This window comes from Quercus lobata, chromosome 2 (genome assembly GCF_001633185.2).
Source record: "Quercus lobata isolate SW786 chromosome 2, ValleyOak3.0 Primary Assembly, whole genome shotgun sequence".
In the NCBI taxonomy this organism is placed as follows: domain Eukaryota; kingdom Viridiplantae; phylum Streptophyta; class Magnoliopsida; order Fagales; family Fagaceae; genus Quercus; species Quercus lobata.
The window spans coordinates 75,220,351-75,239,229 of NC_044905.1; the positions used below are offsets into that span (position 1 = coordinate 75,220,351).

At 34.3% G+C, this 18,879-nt stretch overlaps 2 protein-coding genes across 4 annotated transcripts; one reads left to right on the plus strand and one right to left on the minus strand.

The window, feature by feature from the left end:
* Positions 1–1,530: 1,530 nt before the first annotated feature.
* On the plus strand, positions 1,531–6,368 carry LOC115976612. 3 transcript variants are annotated; one of them, XM_031098014.1, is made up of 7 exons: positions 1,531–1,774; positions 1,879–1,998; positions 3,446–3,535; positions 3,638–3,864; positions 4,386–4,433; positions 5,139–5,333; positions 6,039–6,368. In XM_031098014.1, the coding sequence occupies exons 1-6, from the start codon at positions 1,681–1,683 to the stop codon at positions 5,304–5,306; spliced, it is 747 nt and encodes a 248-aa protein (XP_030953874.1). In that variant the 5' UTR covers positions 1,531–1,680; the 3' UTR covers positions 5,307–5,333; positions 6,039–6,368. The 3 variants fall into 3 exon arrangements, with proteins under 3 accessions (XP_030953874.1, XP_030953875.1, XP_030953876.1); XM_031098015.1 differs by having other exon boundaries at positions 5,139–5,273; XM_031098016.1 differs by having other exon boundaries at positions 1,682–1,769.
* An 878-nt stretch (positions 6,369–7,246) lies between these two features.
* LOC115976615 (high affinity nitrate transporter 2.7) lies at positions 7,247–10,593 on the minus strand. Its single transcript, XM_031098025.1, has 2 exons — positions 9,273–10,593; positions 7,247–7,772 (listed from the first exon to the last, which is right to left on the minus strand). Exons 1-2 carry the CDS (start codon positions 10,427–10,429, stop codon positions 7,529–7,531), a joined length of 1,401 nt encoding a protein of 466 aa, XP_030953885.1. The 5' UTR covers positions 10,430–10,593; the 3' UTR covers positions 7,247–7,528.
* Between the last annotated feature and the right edge of the window lie 8,286 nt (positions 10,594–18,879).

Sequence of the window (18,879 nt, forward strand, 5' to 3'; positions counted from 1 at the left end):
GAAGTTCTCCGGAGAGGCTTGAAATGGAATATTGGGAATGGGCAAAAAACGAAAATATGGGCAGATAGGTGGATCCCAATCCCAAATTCTTTCATGGTTGCATGTCCTAAGCTCCAAAACTTTGAGGGTGAACTAGTGGAGACCCTCCTTAACCGTGAATCAGGGTGCTGGGATATTAATGCAGTAAAGAATGTTTTCTTACCTTATGAAGCGGAGGCAATCTTGAGTATTCCAATAAGTCCTGGTTTCCTGGAGGATGCACTGATTTGGGCTTGGTTGAAAAAAGGTGACTTCTTGGTTAAAAGTGCATATCAGGTAGCATTAAGGTGGCTGACCGAAAACAGAGGTAGAGGAGCAGGGTGTGAGGTGTCAAACCCGAGAAGAAAGAAAGAGTTTTGGAAGGCCATTTGGGGTTTAAATTGCCCAAGCAAAGTTAAACTCTTTATGTGGAGGGCCTGTAAAAACATACTCCCTACAAACTATTGTCTCAGGAGGCGAAAGGTGACTACGGAGGATAAATGTGTGTTTTGTGGGCTGAGTGAATCTTCGGGACATGCTCTATGGGATTGTTGGATAGCAGAGGCTGTTTGGAAGGCAACAAAGCTGCTATTGCCCAAGGTGAGTCATCCTCATATAGATTTTATTGATATAATATGGAAAATTTGGGAGGACCGGAAGGAGATAGAGTGGGAGCGCTTAGCGTGTACAGCATGGTGTATATGGAAGAATAGAAATGCTGCAAAGTTTGAAGGCAAGATTAAACAAGCAAAGGAGATAGTCTCTGAAGTAAATGCTCTGGTTGAGGACTTTAAGGGGCAGCAGGAAGTTCCAAGACAGAGAGCACCACCGAGAATAGTAGGATGGAGTCCTCCTCGTGAAGGGTGGTTTAAAGTAATGTTGATGGAGTGGTGTTTAAAGAGTTGGGTAGCTGTGGAATAGGAGTTGTGATCAGAAATGAAAGGGGTCTTCTCATGGGAGCTATGAGTAAGAAGCTGGAATTACCCTTAGGAGCGCTGGAAGTGGAAGCAAAGGCCTTTGAGGAGGGAATTCAGCTGACTGGAGATCTCGGTTTGAGGAATATTGTATTGGAAGGTGACGCGAAGATGGTGACAGATGCTCTGGCTGGTCGCTGCTCCCCCCCAAGCTCGATTCAGATGATTATTGAAGGATTCCAGAGGTGGAGTCTCAATGTCCAGGCGTGGCACGTTTCTCATGTCTGTAGGACCGGCAATTGTGCCGCCCATTTGATGGCTAGAAATGCCAAACTTGTAAATGACAGTATTGTGTGGGTGGAGGACACTCCACCCATCCTAGAATGTCATTGTCAAGTGATCAAAGATGTATCTGGTTTGGACTTAGTGTCCTTTTAATGAAAGTCTATTGAATGTTTGCATATTAAAAAAAAAAAAAAAAAAAACTTAGAAGTTGTGAATTTCATTATAACCTAAAATTTAATAAATAAAAAAAAAGTTTTATGGGATTTTGGGAAAAGGCAAAAATAAAAAAATAAAATAAAAAAAAAGTTTTTATGGGATTTTGGAAAGACAAAACGACGGCGGTTCCCATGTTTTGCTTAAGGTAGATTCGCTTCCATGGTCCGAAAGATCCATTTCCGAGCTTGAGTTCAACTTTAGTCTTCACAGGCAGAAATGATGATCACAATAACAACACAGTGAAAAAATGGCGCACACAATCAAATTTCTTCATCCAATTAGACAATCTCTCACTGCAATAACCTCTTCTTCTCCACCAATCTCTCATTCTAGAAAGTTCTGTAAGCCCCTCTCTCTGTGTTTGAATTTTCACAAGCAAAAGTTTGAATTTTTTGAATTTATCTATTTTTTCTTATATTCTTTGTGTGCCATATTGCTTTTATAGTCTATGCCAAATTTGAGCCTTTGAAGATGTCAATAAAGGGCCTTGAACCTGTTCTTCGCAACTATGCCTCAACATTTCATTCTAAATTATATACACAAAGAAAATATTTCTGCTTTTCAGGTAAGAAACTCTTACTGTGGTTCTGTTTAGATGTTAATTTGTTTCATTAATGCAAAATCTTGAGGTTCTGTATCTGGGTTTTTCATTTTGAAGGCTTAGGCTTTGCATAATTAACAATTTGCTACTTTATGTAGATGTTTGAAATTGAGCTTAAACATGGGTGTGTTGCTAATATAAGTTTTTTTTAGTTGAAATTACCATGTTTACAATCTGAAAGGTGATTTTTTTTGGGTATAATATAGTTCCCATCATGTTTAGCTTTTGTTTTTGTGCTGTTAGATAATGCTTGTGTTTGTGCCTGGATAATAGAACTTGTAACTTATGCTAGAGTATTCTGTTTCATTCTATTGAGTATATAAGTTTGATTTCCTTGTTTTCCAATGAAATGTGATATAGTCTACGCCTACTTGAAAGAATTGCTAAGCATATAACAATTTGGTAAGTTACACCCACCCAATGGGTTTTGAATGCTCGACCTCACCCTCCACCTAACTCTTGCAAGAGGAGAAGGTGCCAATTGATCTAGAGCTCATTAGCTGGGAAGGGAGTTTCTTTTAAAGTAATGGTTTTACAATATGAGATAGTCATGTGGTATTATTGTTAGTGCATCCATTTAGTGTGGTGCTGTTATTTTTTCTGATAAGTAAAAAATTACACTCCAAAAAAACAAACTATTTCATTAACAATACAAAGAGCAAGATAGTCTAAAGAATTGTATCTTAAGAATTACAAATAAAGGATATCGGATCAGCAAAGTCATCGATAAAATCACTGGTGCTAAAACCTAGGGTAGTGGACCATTTACTGAGTAATCTAAGAACTGAAAGCCTCAACTCCTCTACGAACGTTCCATATTTTTGATGGTATGAGAATTCCACTCATGCCACAAAAGCCACAACAAACACAAAGGAGCTAAATTCCACATAGCAGACAAGCATTTACCGAACCAATTCCTCCACCCAACCAGTAAATCAAATACTCTATGTGGCATCACTCAATTGACTCCAAAAAGATAAAATACATCCCCCAAAATGAAAAGGCAAAATTACAATGAAGTAACAAATTATCCATTGACTCCCCACTACACCTACATGAACAGCACCAGTCTGCTAGTGTGATTCTTCTCTTTCTAAGATTATCTTTCGTCAAAATCTTCCCCCATGCTGCTGCCCTCCCCCCCACCCCTCTCACCCTCACAAAAACGCACACAAAACTGCCCACTTTAGTGTGGTGCTATTATGTAAATCTAGTGTATAAATGCTATACCATTAAGAGTTGTAATATAATTACTTTATGGGACTTCTACTTTGCTTATTAACTTATGTTGAAGTTGTAAATTTTTAAGCTTTTTATGTCCTTACTAATGCAATGTATGCCTCATTATTTTATTTGTTTAATATGCAACCAATGCTATTTGTAATATGGTTTTCGTGATGAGATTCTTCAGGGAGTAAATTAAGTATTGGAAGCATTTTTGGTGTGTCCATTGTACTTGGATCAAAAAGTTTTTGGCCTCGTATTGCTTATGCTATGGATGGTGAGCAAAATATGTCAGCTAGTATTGTGGGAGTTTTTGTGTGAATTTAAAGTACCTGTATGCATAGTCCATGCTTTAAATCTCAAATTGTCAACTATCCAGGTCATGATATTTTACTAGATGATCACCACTTCTTGGATGATTCTGATGCGGAAGAAGATCCACAACCGTTCTGGATGTATGCCAGGAAATTCTGGCTGCCGGTTTTTTTCTTTCTTACTGTTTTGACGAACTTGGATCACCCTATTGCACTAATCACAATTGAAGTTATTTTATTCCTCCTCAGCACAAAGCCCAGTCCTCTCTCAGTATATGTTTTTGTTGATCAGGTGAGGATGCATTCTATTGGGGAGAGACCCAATTGAGTAGTTGATATTACATATAGGGAACCACTTGACCCAAAAGTTTAAGCCTATGGGTTTGGGCCCAACTATGCTTTATTAACCACTCACCCTTATCATTAGTATTCAATATGAGACTTCACTCACACATGTATACCCAACACATTCCACTTTACTTTGTTGCATTTATTGATTGAGACTTAAGAAAAAGTAATAAGGGAGTCTCAGTCTAATCTGTTATGACATGCACAAACTAGTAGTTATTGTGAGGCAATCTATCTACTGGTGTTTAATACTATAACTCGGTTGAAAAAAATGTGGATTTTCAAACAGCTGAATAACTTACGTGATCATGTTGAACATCATATGAAAAGATATCTTTGAATCAATATATGCTTGTCCCATAGGATGTATATTTTCAAATACAAAGATAAAAAATTACTGCTATATAGATTCTATGAATGACTATTCCTCTGTAAGCTCTTGACTCCAAACTTTACATGTTGCAGCTATGTCAACAATCTATGCGCCAAGAACCTCACTTGTATAAAGTTAAGGTGTGATCAGTTTTCATTATATTTCTTTTAATACTTGCTGCATTACATGTCTCACAGCCTGGATCTTTAGTTTTTATGGTATGTAAATGTTGTTTAGGGAGTTCATTATACAGCACCTAGTGTCAGGTTTTTTAGACACTAGGGATTGTTTAGTTTAACTGCAAGTTCAACTTCGTAATTGAGGGTAGTTGGCTCCACCAATGAAAACACCAATTCATATGCCCAATTGATGATAGTGTATTTCCCAGCTGGCCATGAGAGACGACCACATAATGTACTTATAAGGAAAGAGAGGGAAAAAAAATACTACCACATGATTTGTTTCCTAAAATTTCTATTTCCGACGCTTGTCTTGCAGCGGTTTCTTATAGCCACTTGTGTATTCATTGCATACCTATATCTCACCTGTCACTATTGGCATATAATCTGATCATCTGCCAGTTTGTCCAGGGCAATCATTCATGGAATCTTATTCAAATTGACATGTCAATCAGTTGCATGCACTCCAGTCCATTACAATTTACGATGGAATTCAATAATTGAAAATAGGATGGAGCAAACAAATTATTAGCTCAGGATAAAAATAAGGGGGTTCAACTTAAGTCTCATTTGGGTGTCTTGAATTTAGGTCTTAGTAAAGTACTGCCCTTACATAGGTTGCTTTTACCTACATGTAACAATTGGTGGTGGTCTTTTGCTTTGCAGTCATTATATGCCAAAAAGGTTGAAGTACAAGACTATAAGCTTCTCTGCCTTGCTAAAGTTGAACTAAAAGAAGAAACGATCTCTTTGGTTGGAATTCTGGGTGGCTGGTGGACTTTGCCAACAATTTTTATCAGGGTACTTTTTCTTTTATTAGAAATGGAGCTTTGAAGCATTATTCAGAAAACAACTAAAAAGGTAATTTAACTATGGTTAAATTTATCTGCTTCTGTACGCAAGTAATAATCTTTAGCTTTAGGGTAGTTCCATCGAATGAAAGACATCCTTTGTTACTCCTTCCTTCTATATATCTTTGGAAGACTTTTGTTTTTCATTTTTAGTCAAGTTAATAGATGGAAAATGCAAATATCTTGTAGGAAACTTCTAATGAAAGATAGCAAAACAATGGTCACTCTCTGTACCGGAATTGTAACATGAGTTAGGGGCTTAAAGTTCGGACCAATGATATCGTTCGAGTAAAACTTTGGTACAGCTACTTAGATACTGTACTTTAGGTTCCCCAATTAAATTCAACCATATGGGATCAATGAACCACATGGTAGAATTTAATTATCCTTGAAAAACATAACAACACTTTTTTCATTGTATTGGTCAATACGACCATACAATTGAATTCAATTAAGGAACTCTAGGTGTAGCACCCATATCCTTGCATTTGCCATGATGCAATCTCTGAATGAACTTTTCTGGAAATATTTTGTTTTTTTTCCTTCCACTGCAGTTGGTTTTGATTCCTTACTCATGGTTCACTTTTGTCTGTGTGTGTGAATTCAGAAGTAAGAATAAAGCTAAATCTTTAGGTGCATGATAAGTGATTGAAAATTGAGGACATTTGATGGACATTATTGTCAATAAAGTTCACTAATTTGTTTCCTTCTCTAGGGGTGTTGAATCTTCCAGAATTCCTATTCAAAGATCAAGAGTAGCTCACAATTTTTCATGAAGTCATCATCATACAGCCTAGCATCAATATTCTTATTGAGAGAAAGAACTGCTATAGTCTGACACTGAAAGATAATTTGTCCCATTGCATATACCATAATTCAGTTGTGAACTTGTGATAGCGCAAGTACCGACTTGCATAATTCATAGTTGATTCTAAATGAAGAGAGAGGAATAGGAACACGTGTACAGGTTATTTTTGGACCAATGAATCAATGATACCCTTTTGCATCAGCCATGACGCAATTTATGAATTAACTGTTTCGTAAACACTTGTTTTTGTTCTCTGTTTCTTTACCCCTTCTGTCGTAGACTTTGATATTATCCACAGTTCTTCACAGTTGATACCAATAGAGAAGCTCATAATTCTCACTTGACATGGAAGTTCTTCACCGTTGATTCCAATAGAAACTCATAATGCCCAAATTGACATGGAAGTAAAATTTTCACATAGGTAACTCTATACTATTTAATAAAAGTGGTATTTTTTTTCCCTTTTAATAAGGGATAGAATTTTTGTTGGATTGAAACTGCATAACAGAGTACAAAAAAGTTTGATATAAAAGCTGCAGTTAGACACTTAGACTGACCCACAGGCTATGCAGCTTTAAACAAAATACATGGTGGAAACCTTTAAAAAACACGTAGCCCGCCATGCATGTTATTCAAGGCACCTGTATGGCTGTATCTCCTCCCTGCTTCTGGATAAAAGTTGGGTGAGCAACTAAATGTTGGCTTCCTGTAATAAGAGTTGGATTTTAATGGCTTCCTACGATAAAACTTGGATTTCAAAAGTGACAAAGTTTAAGTTTAATCTCCTCCAACTTATTACAAGCCATCCAAATGAATTACTTAAATAAGTCATGTAATTCATTAAATAGGCTATGTAACTAAAAATACATGTAAGTGGTTTTAATGTCACGGGTTGGAATTGGAGAACTTTTTCCTAAAGAAGTTGTGGTATGGTTATTACAAGTGAATACCCTCTCCTTATGATTTAATCAATTGTCATGTAGTGAGTTGGATGAATTTTTTGGATGAATTTGCCTCAAACTAGTTAGAGGAAAGTTTTTTCTGAAAGTAAGGGTTGTGTCAAGGGAATATCTCCTTATCACGAGTACATGGCAAATGTAAAAACAAAAATGGTCTGGTTAGGGAGTATTCCATTACTATTAGCGATTTCTTCAACCGTAAACATCCTTTCGAATGGACAGTGATTCTATAGACTATTTCACGTGGTCTAAGAATTTACTTTCGTTCCTGTATAAGCAATTTAAGTTGACAATCCTATTTGTCATAATTACATTAATGTTGTCAGTGGCTTAAAAAAATGAATTATTCTGTGCCACTTTACCAACTTGATGATCAAGGAACGAACTACTGGCTTAAACAATTGAAACCCATACTGATTTTTCACCCCAACCGATACATTATTCAAGCAGATGATAATCCTCAATAGCTTTCTCGAGATCAAAGGACGGACCACAAAGCATCCCACCCCATTGAGGGAAGTAAATTAGTGTGATTGGAAGTGTACACACGATCATCATCATACCCATTAGAGAAATGCTAGTTTGCTTTGAGAATTTAGAGCCTGAAAACAATAATAGCTGTGTCACCACTGCCCCCACAGTCCCTCCGCTCCCTGTCATCCCTGATATGACTCCTAGTGACCTGCAAAACAGCATATTATCAAACTATTGCATCACCGCTAATTATTGTTATATACCCTAAGTTATATAATTATTGTTTGATACTTTAAGTTATATATTGTCGTACACATTCTAAAGAAAATCGTATTATATGTTTAAGTTATAATTATGAAATAATGAAATTGTTGAGTGTTTTGATAATTGAAATCGTGCTTTCAACTATGTTATATATATTTATTAGGTCCATTTGGTTAAACATTTTGGAAGATTTAAAGAGGGTTTTTAAAACTCAAAATTTTATTTTATAATCACAATTTTTTATAGTTTTTTTTTTTTTTTACAAACATTCATTTTAAATCCAAAACACAATTTTCTAACTGTTTATATAAACACAGTTATATAACTATCACACCTCTTTTGTCGACAAAGCTAAATATGATATTTAGCAAGAAAAAGAAGAGGAGGTGCAATGATTAATACAAAACAAAAGTCATGAATGTTCTCATTCACGTTACACACACACACACACACACACACATATATATATATATATATATTTGGTAAAAACATTAGACATATATAGACAAACAAAAAGTGGCATAGGTCCTCGTATCTTAATCTAACACATAGGGCCAGCATTATTGGGGCGTGAGTGGAGCCCATAGAAATAATGACTCATGACTTGCCGTCATCTACCTACTCGACATGTCACAGTCTATTTTTTTAACCTACCACGTAACGACATAGATTTGTTCTGTGAATTTTGTATTCGAAAGAGACAGTGATAAATTGAATTGGTTACTTTTATTTCACTAGATATTTCTTAAGATTTATTTGGGTTAGCATCAATTCAGACATGTTACTATTGTAGTGATGTAGGCCATAAATTGTGCTAAAACTAAATTTTTTTTTTTTTTTTTTTCCACTAGTTATATTGATTTTGTCTGCATGATTTTGGCTGCACTTTTCTTCTTAGAAATCTAGTAATTCAACCTAAAATAAGTTATATTTTTATTAATACTAGATTAAAGTGTTTGAAAGATATGCAATTTACACATTTCACTAGAACAATTTTTGAAATTTTAGGAATTAAATTGACATCATCATTGTTAAGAGACACAATTTAATCTCAAAGCGTATTCTCATCGATTTACTTTGTTTGATTATAAGTCAAGACAAAAGTGTAACTATACCTAAAAAGATGCGAGACTTTAAAAAAAGTTCTTCTTTTACTTTGAAAATATGCTTATAAGCTAAACTACATAGCCACATAATTAGGAGCTAGCCAAAACAATAATTGTCCCAGTATATTTTCAATGAGTTTATGGATATAATATTGTTGTGATTAATGTATAATGAAAATAATGAGCAATAAGTTCATGAAAATACAATAGAGCTTTAATCGCATGCTGTGAAAATTGTTTGTCATGTTATATTTTTGATTTCTGTGTCATGACCTATGGGAAACACAATTTTTTTCAACTGGCTACAAAAGCATGGAGTTTAATGATGACCAACTTACCTTTGGGAAACAAAAGGAACCACGCCAAACGTGAGGCCACTAGCCGCTTGGACAAACACAGAGAAGCCACACATCACAACAATGGAACCCCACAGAGAGTTGATTCGTCCGAGCAACACACACAACAAGCCAGCCACAGTTTGCACCACCCACAACCCCCACAACCTCCCTCTCATCCCAAACCTCTTCCCCATCTTATCAGAAATCACTCCTCCTATTGGTCTCGAAAATAGATTAGCCATTCCAAAACTAGCTGCTATAGTCCCAGCTAATTGAAGATCCACATCAAACCTATCATAGAAATATTGTGCTATAACATTATCAGTTGTCAACTCTACTCCAAAACAATACCCATATGTTAGTGCTAAAATCCACCCTCTATAATTCCTTAATCCACGAAAAAGAATCCTGAGTAAATTCTCTTCCTGGGTTTGTTTTGTGTATTGAGTACGACCTTTTCTATAGTTACAGGTAGGGAAGTCCTGGCCATATACTAACACCATTATAGCTGTTATTACTTGAAATGTAGCAGGTACTATAAAAATAACACGCCAAGCTGTAAAAGGTACTATGTTGAAATATTTTATAAGGATGTTGTATAGAAATGGCATGACTAATTGTGTTAAACCAGCACCCATGTTAGCCCAACCAGCTGCAACACCATTAGCAAGGCCAACAACGTTGGTAGAGAACATGGAGCTCATCCAAAACTGGTTGGCAACGAAGTTTGCTAAGGAGAAACCTAGAAGGAACCGAATGAGAATGAAGGACTGAGGTGATGAGACTAGACTTGTGGCAAGAACGATAGGTGCAGTGAGAAGAGAGAGGGTGGCTGAGGCAATACGTGGTCCTAATAGGTCACACACTGGCCCCATGGCGAGGCGAGAGAAGATTGAGCCGATGAAGGAGGCTATTCCGGCGTGGCCTATATCGGCGTCGGTGAGGTTAAGGTCAGCACGGATGATGGGGAGGAGAGGTGGGATTGAAAAAGTTGAGAAGAAGCATGAAAAGAGTGAAAGCCATGCAAGGTGGAAAGCTAGCATGTGAGGTTTGGATATTGAGAAAACTCGGAATTCGGTGGCTTTTTGGTTCTCATCTACTGGTAATGATGAGAAAGGAGGAGGTGGTGGTGGTGGCATTGTTGTTTGTGATTCCATGGAAGATTAATTAAAAAAGATTTGGAGGTGGATATTCAATATATGTTCGTGTAGCTAGTGAATAAATTTGGTGGCTACTATATAGAGTTTTTTTTTTTTTTTCTTCTTCTTTCTTAATACGCAACTAGTATGAGATGGAGGTTCATCTCAGTGAGGTTCTACTCGATTCAGAATTTTTTTTTTTTTTTTTTTTTTGAGAATGATTCAGAAATTATTTGGTATGTGCACCATCTACAAGTGATCCATAATTCTTGACAAATATAGACAATAATAATATCAGAGACAGTTTTTCACGACTGTTATATTAACCAATTGTAATTAATTTTCATATTGGTCCGCTGTAGACACTTACGTATTTTTTATGAATGAAGATGCTTCGTCAACTAAAAAATAAAAAGTAAGCTTTGCCAACTTTTTACGTTTCACTTTATATTCTAGAGCAGGACCCGGCCCCCGGGCCCAAAATTTTTTTTTTCTTTAGTTATAATATTTTTTTTGGTAGTTAGACCTCCTTCTAAAGCCTTAGTCCTATTTTTCTACCGTAAGTCTAACTAGCCTCACCCAAATAATAATTATCTAACCAAAAAACTTAATAAAAATAATAAAAATATTTACAATAGTGATTGTATTTTAGTAAAAAAAAAAAAAACTATTTTACCATCAAAGAACCAAAAAATCATATGTTATTGGAGAAACTAAAGCTAGTTTTTTTTGCAACTACAATAAACTGGTATAAATACCAGTTGACTGTAGCAAGTTGTTAAAAATAAAATACAATATATTTTAGAGTTAGGTTCAAATTACACTTGGTGTAACTCTAAGCAATGTTACACCATCCAATAACTTGTTATTGAATTGATATTTTGAAAATCCAACCATTGAATTACATGTTCTATATATTCTTAACATTCTTGCCAATTTTCATATCAATCAAATGTTATTTACCATTTGATCTATAAACTCATCTTTATGCATTATTTTAAATTACAAAAATTTGAATTTTAACAATTGATTGATGACATGGATATTAATTTTTGATTACTTTGAAATTTTGCAAGTATAAAGAATATACGAAGATAATGTAATCTAACCGTGGATTTGTCAATATTCGCATCCAATTAAAAAATATTGAGTGGTGTAACATTTCTTAAAGTTACACCAAGTGTAACTTGAACTTAGCTCTATATTTTATTAAGAATATTATTTTAATGAATTGTTTATATTATTTTAGATGAAGTTAAAAAAAAAAAAAAAAAATTTGATATTGGATGTATTGTAAAGTGAGGTGGTGAAATAGATAAAGTAACTTTTTGATGTATTAAAAGCTAAAATTTTTAGCACCACCAATGTGAATGCTCTAACTTCAACAACAACAACAACAACAACAAAAAAAAAAAAAAAAAAAAAAAATCCTTGCTAGCCTAGTATTAAAAAAAGACATTATTTTGTTTTTGTTTGTCTTTGTTGGTAAATGACTTTACCCATTTGAGATTTGACCGAAATTTAAGTTGTCTATCAGTTGTTTGAAATTCCATGATGTAAGTTTTCTGATGAATCTTTTTTTTTTTTTAATCTTATTTGATCTTGTATTTTATGTTTTTAGTATTTTTGGAGGAAAGAGACATAAAAGTGGAGCAAAATTACATATTTAGTTCTGTTTTTAATAGAGGTGGGTTACAAAAATCTAACTGAGTTAACCTCAGGTGGGTAAAATGTCAAATTTCAAATTACAAGTAAACAACTTAATTTTAACCAAACCACAGGTGAATAAGTTGTAATTTACCCTATATTCTACTTGTATAGCAAGGTTTTGAATTTTTTTTTTTAATTTCATTTTAATCTTTATTTACTTTGTAAAGTGAAAAAAAAAAAAAAAAAATTGGTTTGGTGGTAGAACATAAAGTAGAAAACTAAAAATTTGATAAAAAAAAATTAAACTACTTGCAAAGAGTTTGTAAAATAAAAAAAGACTCATCTTTTTTTGAAATGAAATTAATCGAATTTATGGTTTAAATTAAATTTGAAAAATTGAAAGGAAAAATCTTAGTTTACATTATACTAGTATTGTAAAATTAAATTGTAGAAACATGTTACAATAATATATTCATTTAAAAAAAAGAAAAAGAAAAGTACAGTATCCTATAAAAGTCCAAATTGAGAAGTGTATAGATTACTCTGTGACGGTCTACATTGTCATATATAAAAAAATAAAATATTAACCATTGACGAAAGAAATTGAGGGCAGTTGTAGATGAGATGAGAATGAACCACCGCTAATTCACAAGTGTCTCTTCACTTTGACGTAAGACAAAACAGGGTCAATAAGTAGATGAGAATATGATTTTCATCTCTGCAATTGAATTTAATAATAAATGGACGGAAGGGAATTATATAAACTTGAAATAAATTCAGTAATTTATAATGGACTAAAGGTTTTTTTTTTTTTTTTTTTTTGTTGAATTAATGGACTAAAGGTTTGAAACTCTTTTTTTTCTTCTCATACTAAAGGTTTGAACTCTTTTTTTTTCTTCTCATATATATATATAGTATATTTTATTGAGGAGAAAAGAAAAGATTGGAAACTTTTTTTGAGAAAGAAACTTGGAATAATAAATTTGAAGAAGGAATTTAAATAACCAATATACGTTGAAGTATGACGATAATTGTTTGGAGAGCGGCTGCCAATGAGTCATGGCTTTTCTTGTGTATTTTAGTTGGACCACTTATATGTATATATACATTCAATCTGTGTTGTTTCTCCCAAAAAAAAAAAAAAAAAATTCAATTGTTATTAATTGTTTGGAAATATTCCATCACTCTTTCTTAGTACTTAATTCCTTTTGCAGTCAGTCATATTGTGGTCGATTGAGTGACGAATAGATGGATTTTAATTTTTTTTGTTTTGTTTTGGGGGAGGGATTTTTCGTAATAAATATATATATGACATGATAAAAAGCTACATGGAGATAGACACAAAAAAAGTATGGATGTTCTTGTTTTTCGAAATCTTATAATTTTTGTTTTTTAAATAAAGAACTTCACGGCCACACTGACCAAAGTAAAAATCTATACCAAAAAAAAAAAAAATTTTTTTTTTTTTGAGAAGAAAAAAAAAATTCTAGATAAACAAGAGTGTCAAAATTAAATAAAGAAAAAATTATTGATTTATACACAGAAATTCAATTTGATTATGTATGCATTTTCTTTTTTAATGTTTGTGTGCAGTTTGATTTTATATTTTGAAAAAAATATATAAAAAGTAATGACATCATTTCATGAAGTATAATACACCTTAATTTGTGCATTTATTACACTCATTATTCATTACTAATTAACAAAACAAATATTGAAATGTATATAATTCTAACGAAGAAAGTACACACTCAAGGGCTAGTAAACTTTGCAATTCTGTATTTGAAGGAATTTAATGTGTTCTTCCCTGCACATTATAAAAGTTTCATCCATCAATGAGGAACTTGTATACTCTTGTACAGTCTCTGTATGCTACATGACCTTCTTTGCTACCTGCTTTATACCACCGACCTATATATGAACAAAAATTCTTATTATGAAGATATATAATTTTTTTTTTTTTTTAGTAAAATAACTCTGGAACATTTGCCCCTTCAACCATGTCCATCAATTTTGATTCAACCTAGATCTTTGTGTATTCATGCTGTACACCCTTTCATTCACTTCTAAGTTGTTGCACCTGCATCAAAATATAAAGTCAGCTTTAAAACAGAGACTAACAAGCAACAATCATAACTAATTAAAGCAGATGTAAAAAAAGATTTGATTCTGTTTCCACAACATTCTTCCCTTTTCTTCTTCTCCCATTTACTTTTCTGATCATTAGTACGATCTGAATAATGAAATGAACAACTATTTACTTGGATATTTTTCCAGCTTTACAATTTGTGTAAGTGGTTGAGACAATGATAGTGATATTTATTGTTGAATGATTATCAGTAGGCCCTCTGTCACATTGTTTTTCTTTAACTTTTCCTTTTCGAAGGGAACAAAACACAAGGTGTTCTAAACAATGCTTCGTAGCTGAGCTATGGGCTTTGAGGGATGGTTTAATTTTGTGTGTTGAAAGGAATTTTACAGCTGTTGTTATTAAAATGGATGCCAAAGCAATTATTGAAGTCCTAAACAATCCCAACAATACTAACCTAATCATTTCCTCCATTGTGGATGACTGCAGGTAGCTGGCTTCCCGAATTTCCTGGACTTGCTTTAACCATTGCTATAGAGAAGCTAATAGGAGTGCTGATATGCTAGCTAGGATGGGATCTCAGCAATCTTCTAGTTTTATCTTGTATGACAACCCCCCTAAAGGCTTGCAGTCTTTGTTAGATTTTGATTGTTCTGGTTTGTATCTAAACAGGCATTGCCTTGAAACTATTGTTAATTTCTAGTTTTAATGCATTTTCCTTTTTAACAATTTAAAAAAAAAAAAAAGTTGCCCACGCGGGCGGAAAAGGAAGGGTATTGAAGTTCACAATTTTGAAACGAAAGTAAAGATCCCTGCACCCCATTTTTCTCAGGAAATTATAAGAATCACATCTATATCACTATGATCAAGCTATTTATTTTCAATGTGGCAGTAGATGTTTCAAAATGATTAAATGAAAGACTGAATGTTAAGCTACATCAAATTCTGAAGCAAAAGCACAAAACAGAAACTAATGTAACCCACATAGAACCAAGTACCTTTTTTTTTTTTTGGTGAACTTCAATGTCATTAAACAGAAACAAAACTATAAGCTTGGCAATCCACCTCAAAAACAGACTCGATATAGAGAGGAAGATTGCCATTATTAAAACAGAAGGACTGACAAGAGCTAAGAGCAAATTTAGCTGCTGAATTACATGATCTCTGAGCCCCACAAAACTTGAAAAAAGGCAAAGAAGCAACTAAGCTACGAATATCATTAATAACAGTGCAAATAGACCAATCAGGCAAGAGGTCAGTGGAAGCTAGAGTATCGAAGCAACCCTTCGCATCTCCTTCAAAAAAAACAAGCCTTCCATTGTTCCTGGATGGCAAACTCAACTGCCCATAGGAGAGCGGCAGATTCTGCTTGGATCGGGGAGCAATGATAATGATTGGAGCCCCATACTTTGATCACATGACCTCGATGATCCCGAGCTACCGCAGCTAAAGCAGATTTGGAACTTGATAGAGCGGCGTCCACGTTGACCTTGTTCCAGCCCAGAGGTGTAGGAAACCACACAGGTAAGCTTGGTTCAGGGGTAAGAACATTATCCATAGACAGAGATTGGAATATTCAGCAAACCTGGATTTCACATTTTCAATGGATTTTAGGATATCAATATTACCCTCTTGGAAGATGATATGGTTCCTCAATCTCCAAATCTCACCATTGGTCATGAGAAGGTAGAGAGGAGCTGGGGGGGGCACAATGAACCTTATGATATCCTCATTAGAGTCTATGCAGTCCAAATTTACTCTAAAACCCCAGCAGGCAGCCAGCCAGATAGCTCTGGATAAGGTAACCTCACTGATAACATAAGAATATTTCAAGACAAACTGTAGTTGTTCAAATGATAACAGAAAGGAACCTACCTCATCAAATGCATTGTCAATTAGCTCTGCAATGGCTGTACCAAAAAAAAAAAGATCGCAGTAGTAGATTAAACAGATTTAAAAGATTGAGGAAAAATAATGTGGTTGCTATAGTTGTAGATATGAACATGATGTATGTAGTGCATCAAAGGAAACTTATAAATCAAACATACCGCCAAATAGCCAATTATGTGAGGTTGCATTGGAGTTGAGAAAAACAGGGTTTACACACAAATGATTTTTCAAGTCTGCAATCAAAGCATAAAATAAAGTGCTTTTAATAAACAATCAAAACGATCATAATGGTGCAAACACACATGTGAACGATTATATTTCTTAACACTAGTCCAGCAGGTTTTTTTTTTTATTATTATTTTTTTTATCACTTTCACAGCCCACTTCATATGACTAGCAATCATTCTGACAATATCTTTGGTCTCTAGTCTTATGATATTATCAAAGTCCATTTAGGAGGTGCCTATTTGATACCCCAAATTGAGCAGATTTGATTGGATTTTTTGAGTAAGTGTTGTGCAAGTGTGTGTTGAGTCCCACATCCGGTGTTTACTAGGTGATTCTTGGGTTTAATAGTGATTCTGTGTAATCCAAGATGTCCCTATGACTTAACCCAGCTCCTTTTGACCATGATTGATATTTGATTCTCCCTTTTCATAATCACTACATAAATCTATGATGTCTGAATTGTTCATCTTGATCACTGCAGAACAAAATACACAGGTAAACAAAGAAAACCAAAGATCAGTAACAAATATTGAATCCAAAACATGCAAGGTGACAAATAAAAACTAGTAATTAATTAAAATATATTGTTTTTATAGAAGTGTATTCATGGAAACATTCTATATTGGCATGGTTGAGAATGAAATCCTAACTCTTATAGACCGATTGCATTTGAGCTCACACATTAATAAACCTGCTGAGCATTGATTGTGAAGATTCAATTCAAGGTTTTTTAATAGAGCAAACCAAATAAGATGAGGAAATCTATTAAGTTTCATTGCTAAATCCATTTAACAAAAACATTCACAGAAAAATCCAAACAGACAGCATTAAGTATCACTTCCAAATTAAATTTCTTTAAGCTTTACTCATATGCTTTCTAGAGTTGAAACTTTGAAAAGACACTCAAGCAACCAACAACAAACTTATATTACTGCTGATACTGAAAGTATTTCCTTAAAATAAAATACAGGGCTTCCTTCAAATTTAACAAATGGGCATTTCATTAGGAACTAGTCTAGAACTTTTCAGATTGATACCATATCAGTTCTTTCACATTGACCCAGCTAACCCAAACCATAAATTAATAAGACCACCCAATATGGTTATATTAGCAGAAACTTAACCTCCATGAGTTTTTTTATTCAATGATTTTCCATGAGAGCAAGTCAATGTGAAGCATGCAAACCACACTTAAAGTAAAGCATGCCAACCTTAATGACAGCCACTAATTTAACAAAACTCCATTGAAACCACTAATTTAACAAACCTCTACAAGATCAAGGCAAACTTGTCACTCAACTGACACTTCTTGATATGCCCATGTTCAAATCCCCACTCTCCCAACAATCTAAAAAAAAAGAAAAGAAATAACCCCATTGAAAACAGCTCAAATAGACAAACCCCATTAACAATCATGCATGAAACGAAGTGATCAAAAATCAATGAAATTTTTATAACATATAAATCACTAATCATACAAAAACATGGATAAAGAAACAAGAAAAAAACAAGAATATGGAAGAAGATCCACAACCGTTCTGGATGTATGCCAGGAAATTCTGGCTGCCAGTTTTTTTATTTCTTACTGTTTTGACGAACTTGGATCACCCTATTGCACTAATTGCAATTTAAGTTATTTTATTCCTCCTCAGCACAAAGCCTAGGAGGTAATTTTCCAACTAGCATGCATTTGGGAGAGAATATTGTTAGTTAGTATGCGTTAGCAACTCGAGCCTAAAGACTCGAGTTCTATGTACTGGCATAGCTGAGGTGAGTCTAAAATCCATGTGGAAATTGAGTTTTAGACGCTCGAGTTCCATTTTTTCCTTCTCTGTTTTCCCTTCGCCCTGTTCTCTTTGGACCACCATGGCCAACGATTTCTCTAACTCTCAAAACCCCAAACCCACTTCCGAAGATGACAAACCAAGAAAACAACAAAACCAAACAACAATACCAGACAAAAACATTAAACCCAAGCACGCTTCGGTACCAAGATCAACAAACCCAAGCTTAGGGAGCCGCTCCGGTGCCAAGATCATGATTTTTGGGTTTGGGTTTTTGCTCCGATGCCAAGATATTATGAATTCGTGGGTTTGGGTTGTTGCTCTGGTGCCGAGATTTGATGAATCCGCGGGTGAGGTACAAGGAGAAAAGGAAGCACATGGAGAACGAAGGAAGAAATGAGAAAATGAATAATCAAAACTCGAGGAGTGATTTCCACCCTAAACTCGAGATGCTATTTTCCAACTTTATTTTGCCAATGTGCCCATTAACAAAATTCTTTGAAATTTAAAGTTAAATGGAAAAAAAAATTCCAAAGCCCAGTCCTCTCCCAGTAAATGTTTTTGTTGATCAGGTAAGAATGCATTTTGTTGGGGCGATACCCAATTGAGTAGTTGATATTACATATAGGGAACAACTTGACCCAAAAGCTTAAGCTTATGGGTTTGGGTCCAATTATGTTTTATTAACCACTCACCCTTATCATTAATATTCAACGTGATACTTCACTTACATATGTATACCTAACAATTTTTTTTTTTTTTTTGATAAGTATGAATACCCAACATATTCCACTTTACTTTGTTGCATTTACTGAATGAGACTAGAG

Bases quoted from the DNA above. Each gene is read 5' to 3' on its own strand.
- LOC115976615 (XM_031098025.1), bottom strand. From the start codon at position 10,429: ATGGAATCACAAACAACAATGCCACCACCACCACCTCCTCCTTTCTCA. The intron at 7,773-9,272 runs GTAAGTTGGTCA...GCTGTTTTGCAG, and splicing joins GTTCCTTTTGTTTCCCAAAG to GTCACTAGGAGTCATATCAG.
- LOC115976612 (XM_031098014.1), top strand. From the start codon at position 1,681: ATGGCGCACACAATCAAATTTCTTCATCCAATTAGACAATCTCTCACT. The intron at 1,999-3,445 runs GTAAGAAACTCT...GAGATTCTTCAG, and splicing joins AAAATATTTCTGCTTTTCAG to GGAGTAAATTAAGTATTGGA. The intron at 3,536-3,637 runs GTGAGCAAAATA...TCAACTATCCAG, and splicing joins TATTGCTTATGCTATGGATG to GTCATGATATTTTACTAGAT.